This window comes from Gossypium hirsutum, chromosome A07 (genome assembly GCF_007990345.1).
Source record: "Gossypium hirsutum isolate 1008001.06 chromosome A07, Gossypium_hirsutum_v2.1, whole genome shotgun sequence".
Classification (NCBI taxonomy): domain Eukaryota; kingdom Viridiplantae; phylum Streptophyta; class Magnoliopsida; order Malvales; family Malvaceae; genus Gossypium; species Gossypium hirsutum.
The window spans coordinates 19,202,025-19,219,974 of NC_053430.1; the positions used below are offsets into that span (position 1 = coordinate 19,202,025).

Consider the following 17,950-nt stretch of genomic DNA (forward strand, 5'->3'; position numbering starts at 1 on the left):
GTGGGATATTTATGATGTTTTCTGGGGTTTAGGCCTGCCTCCTTAGGATTCGATAGGGAATCTCTGCACCTCAGGGCAAGCTCAAATTACCACATTGGTAACAAAATGTCTTGTCCTCGTGAGTTCTGAGGTGGCTGGCCACTACCCAAAATCACCACCAAAAGATTCGATTTGGTGCCAAACCTATACATCTCCCCCATCACTATAGCTTCCATTATATTTCGGTAATTAGTTTGGTTTCACCTATACCATTAATTAAGCCCTTAATTGAATGGGTGTCACAAGTCAATTGGGCATCAATTCGAAAGTTTTGCACGTGGTGAGATTTGAACCCAAACCATTAGGGTTAATAAAACTTTACTTTTACTACTCAACCAAAAACTTATATTTTGATTTATTTTGTACATTTTAATTTTATCATGCATAATTTGTTACATCCATCAGTTGTTTATATTAATAAAATTGTTGATTAAGTTGGTGTCATAAGTTATAACTTGACTCCAACTAAAGATTGATGATACAACAGCAGGATAAATAATTATAATGCATTTAGTATTCTTAATTTGATGTATTTATGTGTTTACATATCATTTTACTCACAATTTTATCTATTTTTTACATTTCAATATCGTACATATTTCATTTATTATTAATTAATTTCAAACCATATGTTTCATTAATTATTATATGTTATATTTAAACACACTTCTATATTCTTAATACATAGATTCTCTGCGCATACACGTGACAGAATTTCTAGTGTTGATAATGACATTGATTGAGTTTGTGTTACAAGTTAATTCAATATTGAATTTCTTTTAATATTTTTTAATATTGAATTTTTTTTTCACCAACATGATATTTTTTTGACACATTATAGAAAAATGACAATATTGTGATAAACAATTGGAGAACATTTAATATTCTTAATATGATATATATGCTTATTTAATTTTTTTACTAATAATTTAATCTAATTTTTTATTTTAATTTCGTAAACGTCACGTACGTGTTGTTATTATTATCTGTTTCAATTTCAAACTATATGTTTTTTATTTGTTGTTTGTTATTTTTAAACACATATTTATTCTAAATACATGATTTTCACACAAACAAACAAGCGTGTGTAGAATTTCTAAGATTATTTAAGTCAATAAATATTTATTTATATTATTTTAGCCAAAATAAAAAATAAAGCCATTGGCTTTTGGTGTCCTCTAGGTTTATTGTGCCACATTATATCCTATTGCATTGCATTTAAAAATATCTGTTAGTTAAATTTTATTTTCCGGAAAACAATTTCAGAAATTTCCATTCCGCAAAATAAAACAAGTCAATGTAAATTATTTGGTTAGTTCATTTGGGTCAAGTTGTTTTACGCGTGAAAGCTGAGAACATTCTCTCCCAAAAGCTTCACTCTCTCGCCCCATCAATACTCTCAGCTCTCTTACCGATTCCACAGGTAAGTTTCTCTGCTTCTTAAAATCTGTCCTTTTTCTTTTTTCTTTAAAATGGGTTTATGTAGATATGATTTGCTGAAAGGAAGATTTGGGTATGTCATTTTTGTTCCTTTTAATTCTTTGTTGTCTATACTGCATCTTCAGTTTTTTTTTTCTCTTAGGCTAACTCCTTCAATCTCTGCTTACTAATCTCGATTCTTGTCGCCATGTCTCTAATTGCAGTTGATGTGCCTTTTAATTTTTTGTTTCAATTAGTTGCTGTTGTTTGTTTCCAAAGGCCAAGGGAGGTCATTTATTTCTTCAGTGATACGAGTTTACTATGAAACTTCAATGGATTAACGCTCGGACTCACATAGCAGTATTACAACTTTATCATTCATCAGTTTTGCTAATTAATGGTTATTTCTTTTCGTTTAGGAAATATTTATAATATTGTAAGAATTAAGTATGACATGAATCTCCATTTGTGTTTACCTCTCCCCGTCTCTTCGCCTATGACTGAAGGTGCTTGCTGTTTTGCCCAAATGAAAATGGAAACATCCCCTGGGATACCCCACATAACTTGTGGTTTTTTACAAAGGTAGTTTCATAAAAACATCTCCTGGAGTCGTGTACTTTTTAAGAAATGAATTACCAAAAAACATTTTAAAAAAAATAAGAAATTTTCACACGACAGGATAATTGCATTGTTTAAAAAGTATAAAACAAATCGATAAAATTAGTAGCAATATTTATATTATTTTTTTAAAAATTACTATATTTATATTAAGTTTCATTTGTAATTTTCAGCATCGTATAATTATATCAACATTTAAAATACCAAATCTAAATTAATTCAAAATTAAACGAATAAACAATTAAATTATCAATCTAAATCAAAATTTTCGAAATTTATCGTATACTTCCACCCCTAGTTTCCCTATATTTTCCGCAACTCTTGACTGCTACTTTTTTTTTCTTATTTCAGTGCTACAAAAAAACCCAGAAAAAAACGCAAAAAAAAAACAGAAGAAAAAAAATGAAGTATTTAATTGACTTCTATCTTTTTCCTGTACAAAAAGAAAGGTATTAAAAGCAACCCCTTACTGTACATTTTAGGAGCAAAAAATCTGTTCAAAAACTTGCTGCTGATTCGCCACTTTCAAAACCACCTTTACTGTTAACACTAACGCTAATTGTGCCATTAATCCTGCCATTTATCCAATAAGTCGAACACTCGGGACTGGCTTCTGAAGTATTGATGTACCCTGGAAGATCATCATTTGGTAGTCCCTTCTATATTCGTTTAGCTGTGCAATATTAAAAGAATCGTTTTGTTACATGTCACCAATAGACCAGATCAAGTTCAGTTTGGTTTTAACATTAAAGAAAGCAGGTAAGTATAAAATGGTTATTACCTCTTCCTGGGTTATCTTGCTGAATCTGAATTTCTTTGTCCAAATGGATTCTGCTTCATCGGCCGCTGGGAGCACAAGGGTTTTCACTTTTAAGAACCCCAGCAGCTTCTCAATGCAACTGAAAAGGCATTGAAAATAACCCTACAATGTTGGTATTAATTTAGTTACGACTTGCATTGTGTGGCCTCATCAAAATTGAACAAAAGAGCTTTGATGGGTTAAGGTTTTCTCATGACAAGCAGCGATGAATTACCTGCCCTTGACTTTCTGTACTTGTTGCAACTAAGGGAATTTCAGCCATTTCTTGCCCAAAAACCCGAAAAATACCAGCTGACACAACCACTTGACTGCATAACAAGAAAGAATAATGGCATTCAAATACACCCAAATTTCTAAAACATAATACAGAAACGAAAGAGAAAAAAAAGAAAAAAAAAAGAGGTCTCACTTGACAGTTAATATTGCACAGTACATGCCTCCAAAATCTTGGCCCTTGACAGTTCTCCTGCAAAACCAATTATTGATATTATTCACACTGCATAATCAGCAAGCATCACAAAGATAGGCAGAAAAGATGAGTATTTCTTACCCATAAACCATTGATGGGATAAGATCACCTCTACTCGATCCAGAGTCACTTATAGGATCAAAGCGCTCCTAATAAATCACACAAGTAATATCAAAACTAGATTAGTACTTTACAGCTTCTGGTACGAACTACAAAGAAGATGCCTCATTCATTAGATTCAAAGAGGCAACTACGAGACTTTAAAGCTTTATATGACTGTCATATAGGCTTTAACAAGATCAGCATTTATCTAGCTAATGATGATGTTATATAAAATGGATGATAAGCAATGATTTTGTTAAAGAAGTATAAGCAGGAAATAGTATACATGGAAGATCGCAACAGCCTTTGATAGCGTTACTCTGGTGTCATCTAAAGATGTCATTTTCCCGCTGAGAACCCTCCATCTTATATCAAGTTTGGCCTTGCTCCGTAAACTATTTTCTACATGCTTCTTCTTCACAACATCCAGAGATGAATCAGGAAGCTGCTCCTCCCCACGAATGACCAATTTCTGTAAAGCAGAATGGATTCTATTGCAATCCGTGCAACAAAACCACTTTCCTTTTGGTAACTCCTGTTGAGAACATGGTGTCAATAATAATCTATAAACAGAACCAAATGGGAAATTTATGCAATATTTATGACTGAAAAAGAAAATGGCACCTTTAGGTCATCAATGTTATGATCTCTCAAACAACCCACATGATATTCTCTCTCACACTGACAAGGAGAAAATCAACAAAGATTGATTAGAGTCAATTAAGTTAGACAACAAACTTAAGCACAAACAGAACCAAAAGGATACCTGATCACAGAGTATAACAGTGCGAGGACCAAACCCTGACTTGCTAAAATCATGACCTCTGCAAATATCAACAGTGTGTTAACACAAGAAAATAAAGTTCGAAACATTAATGAAGAGAGAAATTAAGACAGGAAAACAATAGCAACAAATAATTGAGAAAATAAATGACAAGTTTTGTATTCAGGATAAGAGAGGTGGTTTCTCACCAACACAGATTCTGAATTAGTCAAATCAGAGATTTCAGCAGGCCAGGATATTCCAATTCTAGATCATAATTCAGATTTCATTTAATAACTGGTTGCCATTTATATACAGGTAATTGCAAACATTTTGTTAGGCGAACATTATAATAAGACAATATTGAAGGAAAGTCAGAGAGTGGGGTGTTTTCAGGATGAGACAAATAATTCAAAGTAGCATAGAAATATTTCAAATGCTCATAAAAGAATAAACCCAACCTGCATAGCACACACACACTAGGAACTTCTGCCTCTGGAGTTCTGATAATACGAATGCATCTCTTGGTTATCTGTTCTATTGGATCAATTCCAGCAACTCTTCCTGCAGCTACAGCATTGGCGTTATGTTCCACAAACTTTTCGTTTTGGAAGGTATTCTGGCAATATCTACAGTGCCAAGTACCAATTGGAATGCGTGGAAGAGATATACACTCTGCAATCAGCCAGTAAAAGAACATGAGTGCAACAGGCATCTGTACTGATAACAAGCAGTAACTGAAGTAACTCAGATATTGCACATTCTGGTTGTATGGATAAAGAATAAAAACTGCATTTCAAATTTTCATTAATTTCTAATACATAGTTATAATGAAAAAATGATGTAAAATTCATAAACCATAGTGTACATGACCTAACCATAAGGATAGACCATAACTATGTAAAAAAATTCAAGTCCTGAGAAGGGTACAAGAGTGGAGTTTCAAGGTGATATGATAAGGAGGAAAAGGAGGGCAAAACAGACCTCACATCAAGAGCAAGTTACATTCACATGTCCATCACTCCCAAGAATTCTTAAAATCCATAAATAGTCAATTTTACTTTGCAATATCATTAACCAAATAGGTACTTCAGCAATTGGAGCATCTCACCAGAACATAATTTTGCCTCCAATAGAGCCATTCAGTTAAGAAAAGAATTATGTCCAACCATGAGCCAAAGTCAAAGTTCTCAACTTGGAAGCAAAAGATTATAAGATAATAGTTATAATTTGACACAAAAAAGACAACAAAGAGTAGGATGTAAACACATGAAAACAACAGTAGGCAGTGAGATATTATAAAATTCACAAAGTTTGGAAGTTCAAAAGGTTAGTAGTCAGATAAGCTCAGAATTTAGAATATGGCTTGACATTCCCATAAAATCAGAGATATCAAATTTGGAAGCCATTAACCTCAACATACCATACAACATGTGAGAATTACTTTCTTCACCACTATTGTTTAAATGCATCCAGCACAACAATGGTTATACAAACAATCGAATCCTGAAAAGTTGCCAATAAAGAGAACATTCAAAGATAAAGTTGAAAATTGACCTATGTGAAAAGCCCTTGGACATGTGTCACAACACAATAGATTCCCTCCATCCAAACAGATGCTGCATAGGTCATCATTCTCATATGTAGAGAACTTCCGATTTTTCGACAGGGATATTGACAATTCATGAAGAGATACCCCATTTGATGTGTAAATGTTTTGAAAACTGAAATTAAAGGAATGTCAAAAGCACACTTATGTTTGTATCAATTATAAGATAAAAGATGACCAACAACAACAAAGCTGAGAAATCTAAGACCAAAGAACAACTTACGGCTTGCGACGACTTGGCCAACCAGCATGAGCTTCAAACTGTGAGGGGCTTATCTGCTCATTTCACACAAGAAAAATAAAAACTCACAGAACTTAAGAATCCAATTTCATTGGGGGGGGAAAAGGTACCTCTGAATTACAGCAGGTGCATAATATTCCAAATCCCCTTTTATAACCAACAAGCAATTTCTGCAACACATCAAATCACCACTTAGTAGACAAAGTTAGAATAGACGAATTTTACGTTAAAATATGCTCACACTAACCTCTCCACGAACAAAATATGCTAGTTCAGTTCCATCTGGCAACCCATCTTCCTCAAATACCAATTTATGCTTCCTCAGATCCCTTTGAAAGCAATATCAAAGAGATTAAGGCATTTTATAATATCAAGAAGAAAATTATGCCAAAAGTGACCACCTCAACCATAATCAACAAAGCAAATGTCAAATAAGAAAGAAGAACAAAACTATACTTACTTTCTAGTTACTCTTCCCTGACTCTTAGTTTGTGACAAACTGCATTTTGATGCACTGATAGGTGACTTTGGAACCACATTTGGCTTGGGTGAACTGAAATAAAACAAACAAAAAGAGAGGAAAAAAAAGGTTAAAATAAAGGGTTGAATGAGTTAAACATTAACAGAAATATCTATTCTTTGATCCTACAAACTAGATAAAACCACTAAAATGCGAGTAAATGCAATGCTAGATAAAAGTATTAAAAAGTGAGTAAAATGCAATGCAGAAACTATCCCTTAGCATTTGCATCTTAAAGATGCTAGCATTCAGATTATGTAAGCAGCAAGCATAAACTTCTAGTTAACATTCACACGATTTGCTACTCTTTATTATCGGCAACATGCATAAAAATGCCTCAACAGTAATAAATTTGATAAATATTAAGACCAAAATTTTTGCATCTGCTGACAAAAAAACTGCAAATTCAACTAAGGGTTAAAATAATATTGTAATATGCCACAGAAACCATACTAGACAAGAAGTTTCCAATCAATGATGAAACTGCAAGGAATATTTTATCTTTCTCCATCTTCCAAACTCAGAAGAGAAAAATTATTCCTTTTTTATTACAGATCTAATAGGACCAAATCATATTATTCTTGGTTTAGTACAAGTTTGATTCTGAACAAAATACTGCAACAATAAACCAAGAAACCATACCTGTCACTAGCATCAGCAACCTTCGTTCCATCAGCCACTTCAGTTGAGCCATCTTGAGACTCTTCCACACCCAGACATGAATTACATAGAACCATAGCTTTCCCAGAGCCAGCTCTAGTAATGGACTCTACAACAATAAAAGAAAAATAAAAAGGTTAGGATAAATACCAATAAGGAATGAGAAAATAAGAACATATAAAAGAAATGAAAAATCAACCTCTGCAGTTCAAACAAAAGCGGGATTTCTTCATGGAAGAACCAATCACCATTTGCAGGGTGTTCTCCAACATGCTCGATGAACTCTCCCTGCATGCGTTCATAACATCACGAAGGGTATTCCCATTCTCCAGGTAAATATAATTTTCTGCAGGCTTGTTTGAGCTCCTTGCATGAATCTCATATAAGGTAGGGCTAATAACCTAAATTAACGATAGAACACAACATTAATGCATTCACAATTTTGCAAAATATGTCATCATATGACAAGATAAATTAACAAATAACAAACCCTTACGTTAGAGCCCTTGCATGCTTTGCAAAAACACAATATCCCGGAACCCTTGATTATTCCTTGAAGCCCATTACTCCCTGCAGCTCTTGTAACCTATATGATAAACATTCAGAAACCCAATTGTTGAGTTTAAAGAGCAAGGCATTCAAACATATCACCTAAAAACTTTTCCCCAGAGCCATACCTTCGAGCTTCGTGCATACCTCACATTTGCTCCCTTGAGTATACCTGAATCCAAAAGATCCTGCAACTCTGTCGGGAAATTTCTTACAAGCTTAGTCGAGACACTTGCTTCCTGCGTCATTGGAGAATCCACACTCCCGACTGTAATATCACCGCCATCACATTTAGCTTCAGTCACATTGACGACAATAGCATCTGTTGCCGCAGTTTCCTTCATTGTCTCCACCGTCGCTTTCAACAAGGACCGAGTAAACCTCCTTACAGGCTTCTCTTCCTTCACCACTTGCTCTATCTTAGTATCACCCTCACAACTAACCAAAACCGGCACCCCTATATCCCCTTTGCAGGGCTCACTTTCTATCACCAAACCCTCCTTTCCCTTTCCTTTTACTTCTTCTACATTCTCCGTTGCTCTTTCCAGTTGACTTTCTTTCTCTCTAATGTCAGCATCCATTTTCTCTTCCTCCTGTTTTTCTTCTAGCGAACCCATTACAGCCTTTTCGGGCTTGCTTTTTCCCTTCACTTCCTTGACAATCTCATCTTCACACATTGGTTCAATAATCCCATCTTTGAATTCCTCATCCTTTCCCAAATCGACCTTCTTCGACTCCTCTTCTTCACAACCAATCACCTCTCTCTTCGGATCTTCCACATCGCTTTTCGCTTCTTCTTCGCTCATCAAATCCACAGATTCCTCCACAACCCTCACAGATTGCTCCAAATCACTCTTCTCTTTCTCATCCTTGACTTCTTTTTTCAATTTCTTGTTGCTCCTGTTACCTGGACTCCACGCCTCTCCTCCATTCTGGGCCTTCCCTGACCGAGTCCGACCCAAAGACCCACAGATCTCCGCTTGAACCTTCAAAGCAAACTCGAACTCACGCTTCAGACCCGTCCTTACCCGAGATAGCACCACGAAATCCCCTGCCTCCGTACCGTTCGCCATTTAGTTTAAATAAAAGGGAAAAAAACACCGGATCAAATCAAGAACCCTAGGGAGACAATGTTGCCAGAAACAAATAAAAACCAAATTTAAAATACATGTATGAGATGGATTAAACGGAATGAACTTCCGAGGGGTCTTCGGAAATTAAGTAAGACGAGAAAAAAAAAGAGAAGAGGGAGGGTTTTTTTTTTTTTTTTTTGTTTGACCGATCGAAGGAAAGAGATTTGATTTTTCTTTGATGAGAGGGGAAAAAAAAGAAAGAAAATAAAACAAAAGGAAACAATGGAAGGTAGAGAAAGGAAGAAGAAATTCATACGACAACCTTTGTATTTGTCAAAAAGACGGAACTACCCTCCTCGACATCGTTTTGGCATTTGTCTATGAGGGTCGTCATTAATTCTTGTTATTTTCATATGGTCCCCGAAACCTTCTATTCTTTTTGTTACTTCACCACGAGTCAAAGTAATTATTTTAAAAGAAATTTATTAGCAGGACCATTAATATTTTCTAAAAATTTTAATTTAATTTTTATTGAGTTAGAAACATTATAATTAGTTCATATAAAAAAGTTGAAATTCGTAAATTTCTTATTGCATTAGTATTTGATTTTTAATCAATTTATAAATGAGTTTATATTACAGTGAAAACCAACTAAAACTAACAAATTAAATATTACATTATTGATGGGATGGAGGGAGTAATAATATAAGAACAAACAAGGACTTCTTAGTATTATGAAATATTTTAGGGGTGGAAATAACAATGAAGAAAACATACAAGGACTTGAAAAGGAAAAGAAGAAATTAAACCAGAACGCCACAAATATAGGGGCATTATTGTCTAGTAAAATTCAGAAGGGTATCCCTATATTAGTCGATATTTGGTTTCTTGTCTCCTAATTATTCTGAAACTCGTGCAATTTCGCGGCTACAGATTTGGCTTTTTTGGACCAATCAGATTCCGCCACATAAATTATTGGCGAGCTTAAAGATTCTGCTGGGCTAATTTGTCCAATGAGAGACACGTTGGCTCACATGCTGTCGAAGCGCGTTTACCATTGTTCGTGGTCGTGGATAAGAGTCAAAAAATTCAAACTTACTCAATCCAAGTAGATTATTATGCTTACTTCGATTTATCTAAGAGATTAAAACAACTTAAATCCATCTTATTTTAAATTTTCATCCATTTAATCAACTTTTAATATATAATGTTTTTTATTTTTTTCTTTTAACTCTTACATATAATATTATTGTGGAGAGATTAGTTTTTTTAAAAAAAATTTGGAATCAACTTACCTTTTAACAAGTTAATATTGTTTGAATTGAGACTTTATCTTTCAATCTAACAAAAATTACTTATGACGTGAATTTATAAAATAGAATATCTCATAAAAAAAAAATCGTGCGTAGTGTATGACTACATCCCAAAAAGGCATGAGCATCCATACATAATAAGGTACTTGAATCCTTGTACCTTAAATGGAAATTATTAGCGCATATGGTACCATTTGATCAAAAGATACTCTTGTTTTGTGAATGGTATCTAAAGTCACTTTTTGTGAGAAAAGATTGACTTTTTTCGAAAGTCTTTAATGAATATGTTTTTTGTTACGTAACACAAGATCAAAGATGAAATCGAAATTTTTTTTAGGAGAATTAAAATTAAATTATAATTTTTGTGATAGTAAGAGGGTAATTTTATCAATTTAATAGTATATATATTTATAATTTTTAAAAGATTAAATCAAAATTTTATTATTTTTAGAGAGGATCAAAGTGCAAATTTATATTTATTAATTTAAAATTTTAAAAACCTTAAATGAAAAACGAGAGGGTGGTAGTACCAAACCCTTCAAGTACACCCAAATTGAAAAGTAATTATTATTAATTTGTTTCGGAAATTTTGATTTAATAGAATTAACCAATTGACCATATTAATATTAAAGCTATTTAGTTAGAAATGACAAATGTAAGCTAATCAATTAGTGTGTTTAAGTAAGAAATTAGTTAATTAAATTGTTTTTTTTTAATTTCCTTTTTCAATCAAACTAATGAATTGATGAATTGCTTTCTCTGGTCGCTAATTGATGTTGTTGTTTCCTTTGATAGTTTCATTTCTTGAAACCATTATAGCTTATATTAAATTATAAAACATTATCATTTTTATTTATTTGATTTCAAGATAACTAAAAAAAAAAAAGTTACTTTTAATCTAAAAATGATGTGAACGCTCCAACACTAATCGCAATTAACGTGGAATCATAAGTTCTGTTCTAACATTGTAACAATTTTCTTTCCTCTAATTATAATCCATCATTTTCAATGCCACATTTACTACAAGCCGCGTCTAAAATAACGTCATTCAAAATTCCATTTATGTCATATTTGAATTTGATGATGTAAAATTTATAGTCACCACGTTCGTCGCATTGGGTATGTTACTAAAGTTTAAGACTGATGATTTACTATTTTCGTCACGTTTTGTAAAGAACATAGTGATGATATTTTATAAATTCATATTATATGTAACAGTTCGATTTTAAGTGATGTTAGAAAATGCGATTTTGAAATTCCATTTTCGTAAACTGGGTCTATAAATATTAAATATAAACATTTACAAAGTTGATATAAAAGTTTATGAAAGTTTGATCCTTCATTTTTTTCAATTAATTACTTAATTAGGGTACAAAGACTAAATTGTAAAATTGTTATTGCTATAAGTTTTTAATTGACCAAAGACTTAGGGGATTAAATTACAATTAGCCAAAGGTTCAAAATGATAATTAAACTAATTTCTAATATAAGTAAGTGGCTTATAGTGGATTAAGCTAATTAAAACACAATTAGCTTAATTAAACTAGATTAATTAAAGTTAATCAAATGTTAAAAGAGAATCATCATCTTCTCCATCCTCCTATACCCGATTGTTCAAGAAAATAAAAGAAGAAAATCATTGCAAGGGCTTTGAGCTTTCAGTAATAAATTGGTTAGTGCAATTAAGTCTCTCTTTTTTTTGTAATTTTTATGTTTTTGAGGTCATGAGAGCTTAATTTAGCTAGCCCATATACCAACTTGAAAAATTGTTAAAGTTTTTGAAAGTTTCCATTGTTTTTTTCTTGAAGAAATTGATGTTAAATTGATAGATTTTAAGATTAGATGTGAAAAAAGGACTAGATTGTAATGTTTAATTGTTAGTTTTTGAACATAAGGACTAAAGCAAAATAAATTGTAAAATTGATGTGAAATTTCTATAATAATAGATAGTAGAGGGTCCTTAAGGGATGTGATTGAGATCGATTTTGAAATCAAAGCTCAAAATCGAAAGATATTGTTATTTTAGTTTTAGGGACTAAATCGAATAAAATGAAAAACTTAAGGTGCATTTAAAAAATAAAATTAAATAGATTCATGCATATCATGGAATGATATAAAAATATTTGGTATTGATGACTTGTTTAAAATAATTGAATAGATCGAGAAATGTATCAAATTGGAGATAATCGGGGAAAAGCCAAAATTGTCGAATAGTCATTGAGGATTCAATTTGCTTGTTGTTTTGACTAGGTAAGCCCATAACTTACACTTCTTTTGGTTTGGCAATTAACTCCAATGTGGTGTAGCTAGTGTAAAAAACTGCTATCAACTAATGCTATGTTTGGATGAGCATCAATAGTGCAATGAAATTCATTTTAATCACACTGATAGCCTCAAAATTGACTTGAAGTTTTACCACCAATTCAGCATAATAAAACACCAGATATTTTTAATAGACAAAAGTACTCATACTTTTATTTATTATTTTACTTTTTTATCCTTGAAAGTTAAATTAATTTCTATCCCAACCTTATTTGTTTTTAGATTTGGGAACACAACAGTCACTTGTTTTTAGAATTGGGAACTGAAACAATCATTATTGTTGGTTTCTCCCTACTTTTTTGCTTTGTTCTTGGTTGTGGCTGCTACTTTTTTCTTTGCCTAAAGGTTAGTTTTTCATATATTTGTGTTAATTACATAATATTTGAGTATTATGGATAGTTTTAAGATCTTTTTTCTTGAAAATAGAACTAGAAACTTATGTTCAAATTTCATATTACATAATAGAACTTATGTTTCAGATTTCAAGTAGCTAAAAGAACTACTATCTGATTATGGGTCATTTCATTTTCATGATATAAATGCCGTTCTGGTCTTCTTCTTTTCTTTTCCCAAATTTCCCCTATTTTTCTCTATTAAAAAATACTGTATTTTTTCCTAAAGGTTGGTTTTTCATATGTGTTGATTAAATAATATTTGTGTATTATGGGTAGTTTTAAGATCTCTTTTCCTGAAAATAGAACTAGGAACTTGAAACTAAATTGATTTATGTTTCAAATTTTGAGCAGTTAAAAGAACTATAATCTGATTATGGGTCATTTCATTATCATGATATAAATGTTGTTTTGGTCTTCTTCTTTTATTTTCTCTATTAAAAAATATTGTATTTTTCCTAAAGGTTCGTTAATGGGTTTGCTTCTTCTTCTTTTATTGGATTTTTTTAGCCTTAACTTGTCCTTTTCATTTTTATTTTCTAATTGATGGGGGTGATTTCATAAGCTATTAACTTGTTATATGAACTGATGTAACACCCCTAACCCGTAACAGTCGTCGGAATAGGTTAAGAGGTATTACCAGACTTGTAATTCAATTTAGAACAATTATTTATCTAGAAACATCATAAGTCAATCAATAACATTCATTCACATCCATTATGTACTTAAATCAAACAAAACAAACTTTAATCATACATTCGGGACTAAATCGTAACATAATACAAATTTCAGAAACTTAGAAAATTTTCAACATTTCAACTATCACACGCCCGTGTGCTTCACACGGCATTAGACATGCCCTTCTGTCTAGGCCATGGCAAAATAGGGCATACATACTGTGTAACACCTCCTAACCCAAACTGTCGCCGAAAAAGGGCTACGAGGCATTACCGGATATATCAGACAACTTATGGATATTTTACAATTATTATAACATTCATAGTATAATTGAAGAATTATGTCCCTATAATGGACTTTCGAAGCCCAACACAAGTATTAAAGTGGAATGGAACGGGACTTGTTCGAATATTCAGAGATTTTTTATTTTTTTATTTTTACAAAAATTTCGATAGCATTTCTTCTTAATTTTTACATAAAACCCCCTTCAAATTCAAACCAAAAACCAAACTAATCCAAAACCAACGGTACAATCAAAAACAATTTAAACCTAAATATATCTAAATCATAACCAATTCATTAACATAGTCATTTAATAACTAAACATTCATAATATTAATCCAAATTAACTAATAACTTCATTCATTTTTCATTCTAACTTAATACCAAATTATATAATATAATATTTACCATTTTATCAAACTAATAACAAAATGTGGTATACCATTCTTATAACCAACATTACAAGTATATCTATATAACTTATACAACACCTAGTACATGCCACTTTCAATTAAGAAAGAAAACGTCACCCAAAATTTGCTGGAGTCGGGATCGTTCAGATGCTGGACCGGGGTACTAGACTCCTATTAACCTGCGCACGGAAACAACCGCATGCTGAGTATTCCGTACTCAATGGTATTACCATAATTCAAATTATAATAGCAATAAAGAATTTTAATTACCAAACATGTAACTATCTAATTTCACAAATATCAATTCATTCTTAAACTTTCATTAATTAATAATAACGATACCATTTTTATCTATTCTTCAGTTTCCATCACATATTACATGTAACAATTTCAATCACTACATGAACATTAAGTTCACGCCTTTCATTTTCAATCTCAATTTCAATCCACTATTCAACTTTTTCGTTTCTTTCAATATTTCAATAATATAATCAATCAATTTATTTTAAATTTCTCATTTTAGATATTCACCCTATTAACAAATCCGGACTTTGACGGATACACGGATTCCAACCCAACACACCAGTACAACACATTGTGCCTAAAATGGTATATAGTACCTGATCAGTATACGACACATAAAGTGCCTAAAATGACACACGAGGTGCTTGATACGACACATGAGGTGCCTGAAATACGACACATAAAGTGCCTGATCAGTAAAGCCGGCAAATTCCCGTACACTTCCAGATCCTATGGCATGCCAATTATATCCGACTTAGCCCAACTAGTTAATAGGGTATTTCAATTCTCAATTCACTTTCATTTCCATTCCAAGATTACTTTTCAATTAAAATTTTCACATTCAAATCAATTTACAATTCAATTATACATACACATTCACCATTCAATTCAATTCTCATTCAACTCAAATATCAATACTTACCTTATAATTCACTTATTAAATATAGAATTGATATAAAACATTTAATAAAAAGTAATTTGAATTATAGTAATACAAACCGTGAATTTCTCGTTTTAATCCTCGATAGCTTTCTCATTTCCTTTGTGCGCCTATGTCTTGGGTTCTTTGTTAACTACGAAAATAATAATAATTTATAATCATCAATATAACACAATTCAATTTAATCCATGAGCCTAAACATGCAAATTTAACCATTTTTATACATATAATTCCACTGTTTACTTATATGTTCATTCAAAGCTGTCTACTTGAGTCATTGTTACTAAATCATTTATATATTGAGCTAGGAAACTCCAAATTAAGATCCACTAATTTTCCCCGAAACTAGACTCACATATCTTCTTACCATAAAATTTTTAGAATTTTTGGTTTAGCCAATAAGTACAGTTTATTCTTTAAAGTTGTCCCTGTTCTGCTGTCAAACAGTTCTGACCATTTTTCACTAAAAATTGATTATCTCCTTGTACAAGATTCGAACGATGTTCCCGTTTAATTATATTGAAAATAGGTTCAATAAGGATTTTAAACATATAAATTCCAACCTATAATTAGTTTTATACAATTTTTAATGATTTTTCAAATTTAGAACAGGAGAATCCGAATTCATTCTGACCTTGTCTCTCAAAACTTATAATATCTCATGATCTATAATTCTGTTGCTTACATCGTTTCTTCTATAAGAAACTAGACTCAATAAGCTTTAATTTCATATTTTTTTCATTATCTAGTTCGATTTATTCATTTTTTTGTGAATTTTCAAAATCAGAACACTACCACTGCCCAAAACTGTTTTGTGAAAAATGTTAATAACCAAATTTACAACACCAATTCACACTTTATTTCTATTCAAATTTCATTTAAACTCAATTTAGCTATTAAATTTTCAACATATTTTCCTAATTTTTAATTTTTCTCAATTTAGTCCCTAAAACACATAACTTATAGTTTACTTTACATTTCAATCTCTATTCTAACTTAATTTCATTCAATTAAACCCCTATTTCATTATTTTGTTCAACATGAACTTTGTTTAAAAACTTAAAAACTTCTAAGCTACTAACTTAATTCTATCAAAACCTTGTTTTAATACTTTTAGAACATCAAAATTAAGAGAAAAGGACATGATTGAACTTACCAATTAAACTCCAAGCTTCAAAAACCCTATTTCCCCTTTTCTCTCTTTTATTTTCTTCTTTCCTTCCCCTGCTCGAATGCTTTCTTTTCTCTTTTCTCTATTCTTTTTGTTTCTTTTCTTTACTCTGTTTCTTTTATTCACTTTAGTTACTAATAATATATAATAATAATTTATTTATTTATTTATTTATTTTACCATCCACTTGTCAAAATTATACTATATAACCGAGTAAAAATCTCCTTTTGCCGCCTCATCTTCCTAAATAGGCTTAATTCCCTATTTGGTCCTTATTATTTCCTACTTATTTATAATTAAACTTTTACTCCTTATTCAATTTAGTCATTTTTACAAATTAAGCTAAATTCACCTAATTTAAACCTAATTAAACACATCGCTAAACTCATAAATATTTCTAGTAATTATTTCGAACTCGATTTACTAAGACGGAGGCCCGTTAATGTTCTTTTCCGATGCCCGTGAATTTTGGGTCATTACATACTGACTTGTCCACACGGCCACAAGACACGCCTGTGTGCCAGGCCATGTGAAAATTAGGGAGGCTACTGACTTGGCCACACAGCCAGTCACATGCCCGTGTGTCTAGCCCGTGCTTAAAACTGACTTGGCCACACGGCCTAGCACACGCCTGTGTGTGTGTGGCCGTGTAGCCTACTCAGGCTCATTTCGAAATGGCCTTCGAACAACACAGCTGAGACACACGCCCATGTCCCTACCTGTATGGGAAAAAATAGGCTATTTACAAAACCATATTGCCACCTTAATATCATAAGCATACATGACCACAATTCACAACCCAATTGGCAATCATTTTATAACCATTTCATATACAAAATATAACCAATTGCAAACATGCTCCAAATCTCAACCAATTCAATATCATAATAGGCATTCCAAACAATTCATATCAACTCACTGTATCTTGTCATTACCAACATATTCATGCATACATACCTCATTTGATATCATTCAAATATACCAATTTTGCATTCATGAATCAAGAATGTATAAACCACATATCAAAACAAAATTTGCATCATCCATTCCATCTTTTATAAGCCAAAACTCATCATATGGAATCACATATATACAATCAAAAGAACCATTACTACTAATTCAAGCCATCTCACATAACTTGTTCATATACCAAATTCACATCAATATCATTGACATAAAATGGTCATACTTCACAACCTATAAACTAGTTTAAACATGCCATATTTACATATTTTCTATAAGTTCCAAAAGTAACAAAAAGTTGCCTGGATAGTGTGATAGTAATCTCCAACTTTATCCAAATCGAGCAAGCTTCCAAATATATAAAACACAGAAGAATAAATGGAGTAAGCATTAAGCTTAGTAAGCACATATAATATAGAATTAAACTTACCAAATGACAATAAGCATTATAACAAATTAAAATCCAACCCATTTGCTCATAATGCCTATTCATATCACCATTCATAAGTTAGTCATGTAACATTCATATAACACCAAATACTAATTATATAAGTATCTCATGTATCATAA

General features: G+C 31.8%; 1 protein-coding gene and 2 long non-coding RNA genes across 3 annotated transcripts; 1 reads left to right on the forward strand and 2 right to left on the reverse strand.

Moving 5' to 3' along the window:
- Positions 1-1,236: 1,236 nt before the first annotated feature.
- On the forward strand, positions 1,237-1,933 carry LOC107912980 (uncharacterized). Its single transcript, XR_001688380.2, has 2 exons — positions 1,237-1,462; positions 1,683-1,933. It is a non-coding gene; the product is annotated as an uncharacterized lncRNA (long non-coding RNA).
- Positions 1,934-2,301: 368 nt separating this feature from the next.
- On the reverse strand, positions 2,302-9,171 carry LOC107912979 (uncharacterized). Its single transcript, XM_016841374.2, has 18 exons — positions 7,938-9,171; positions 7,757-7,846; positions 7,460-7,661; positions 7,243-7,369; positions 6,541-6,633; positions 6,328-6,409; positions 6,191-6,250; positions 6,063-6,115; positions 5,788-5,954; positions 4,692-4,905; positions 4,234-4,291; positions 4,092-4,148; positions 3,754-4,002; positions 3,447-3,514; positions 3,306-3,362; positions 3,111-3,204; positions 2,858-2,998; positions 2,302-2,749 (listed from the first exon to the last, which is right to left on the reverse strand). Exons 1-18 carry the CDS (start codon positions 8,880-8,882, stop codon positions 2,657-2,659), a joined length of 2,850 nt encoding a protein of 949 aa, XP_016696863.1. The 5' UTR covers positions 8,883-9,171; the 3' UTR covers positions 2,302-2,656.
- Positions 9,172-14,374: 5,203 nt separating this feature from the next.
- On the reverse strand, positions 14,375-16,446 carry LOC121232191 (uncharacterized). Its single transcript, XR_005930463.1, has 3 exons — positions 16,403-16,446; positions 15,306-15,379; positions 14,375-14,461 (listed from the first exon to the last, which is right to left on the reverse strand). It is a non-coding gene; the product is annotated as an uncharacterized lncRNA (long non-coding RNA).
- Between the last annotated feature and the right edge of the window lie 1,504 nt (positions 16,447-17,950).

What these genes read in the sequence shown, in the direction of transcription:
- LOC107912979 (XM_016841374.2), bottom strand. Translation starts at nt 8,882, where the DNA reads ATGGCGAACGGTACGGAGGCAGGGGATTTCGTGGTGCTATCTCGGGTA. An exon ending in GTTGCTGATGCTAGTGACAG is followed by an intron (nt 6,634 to 7,242) that starts GTATGGTTTCTT and finishes GTTTTATTTCAG; the next exon opens with TTCACCCAAGCCAAATGTGG. An exon ending in ATCCCATCAATGGTTTATGG is followed by an intron (nt 3,363 to 3,446) that starts GTAAGAAATACT and finishes TTGGTTTTGCAG; the next exon opens with GAGAACTGTCAAGGGCCAAG.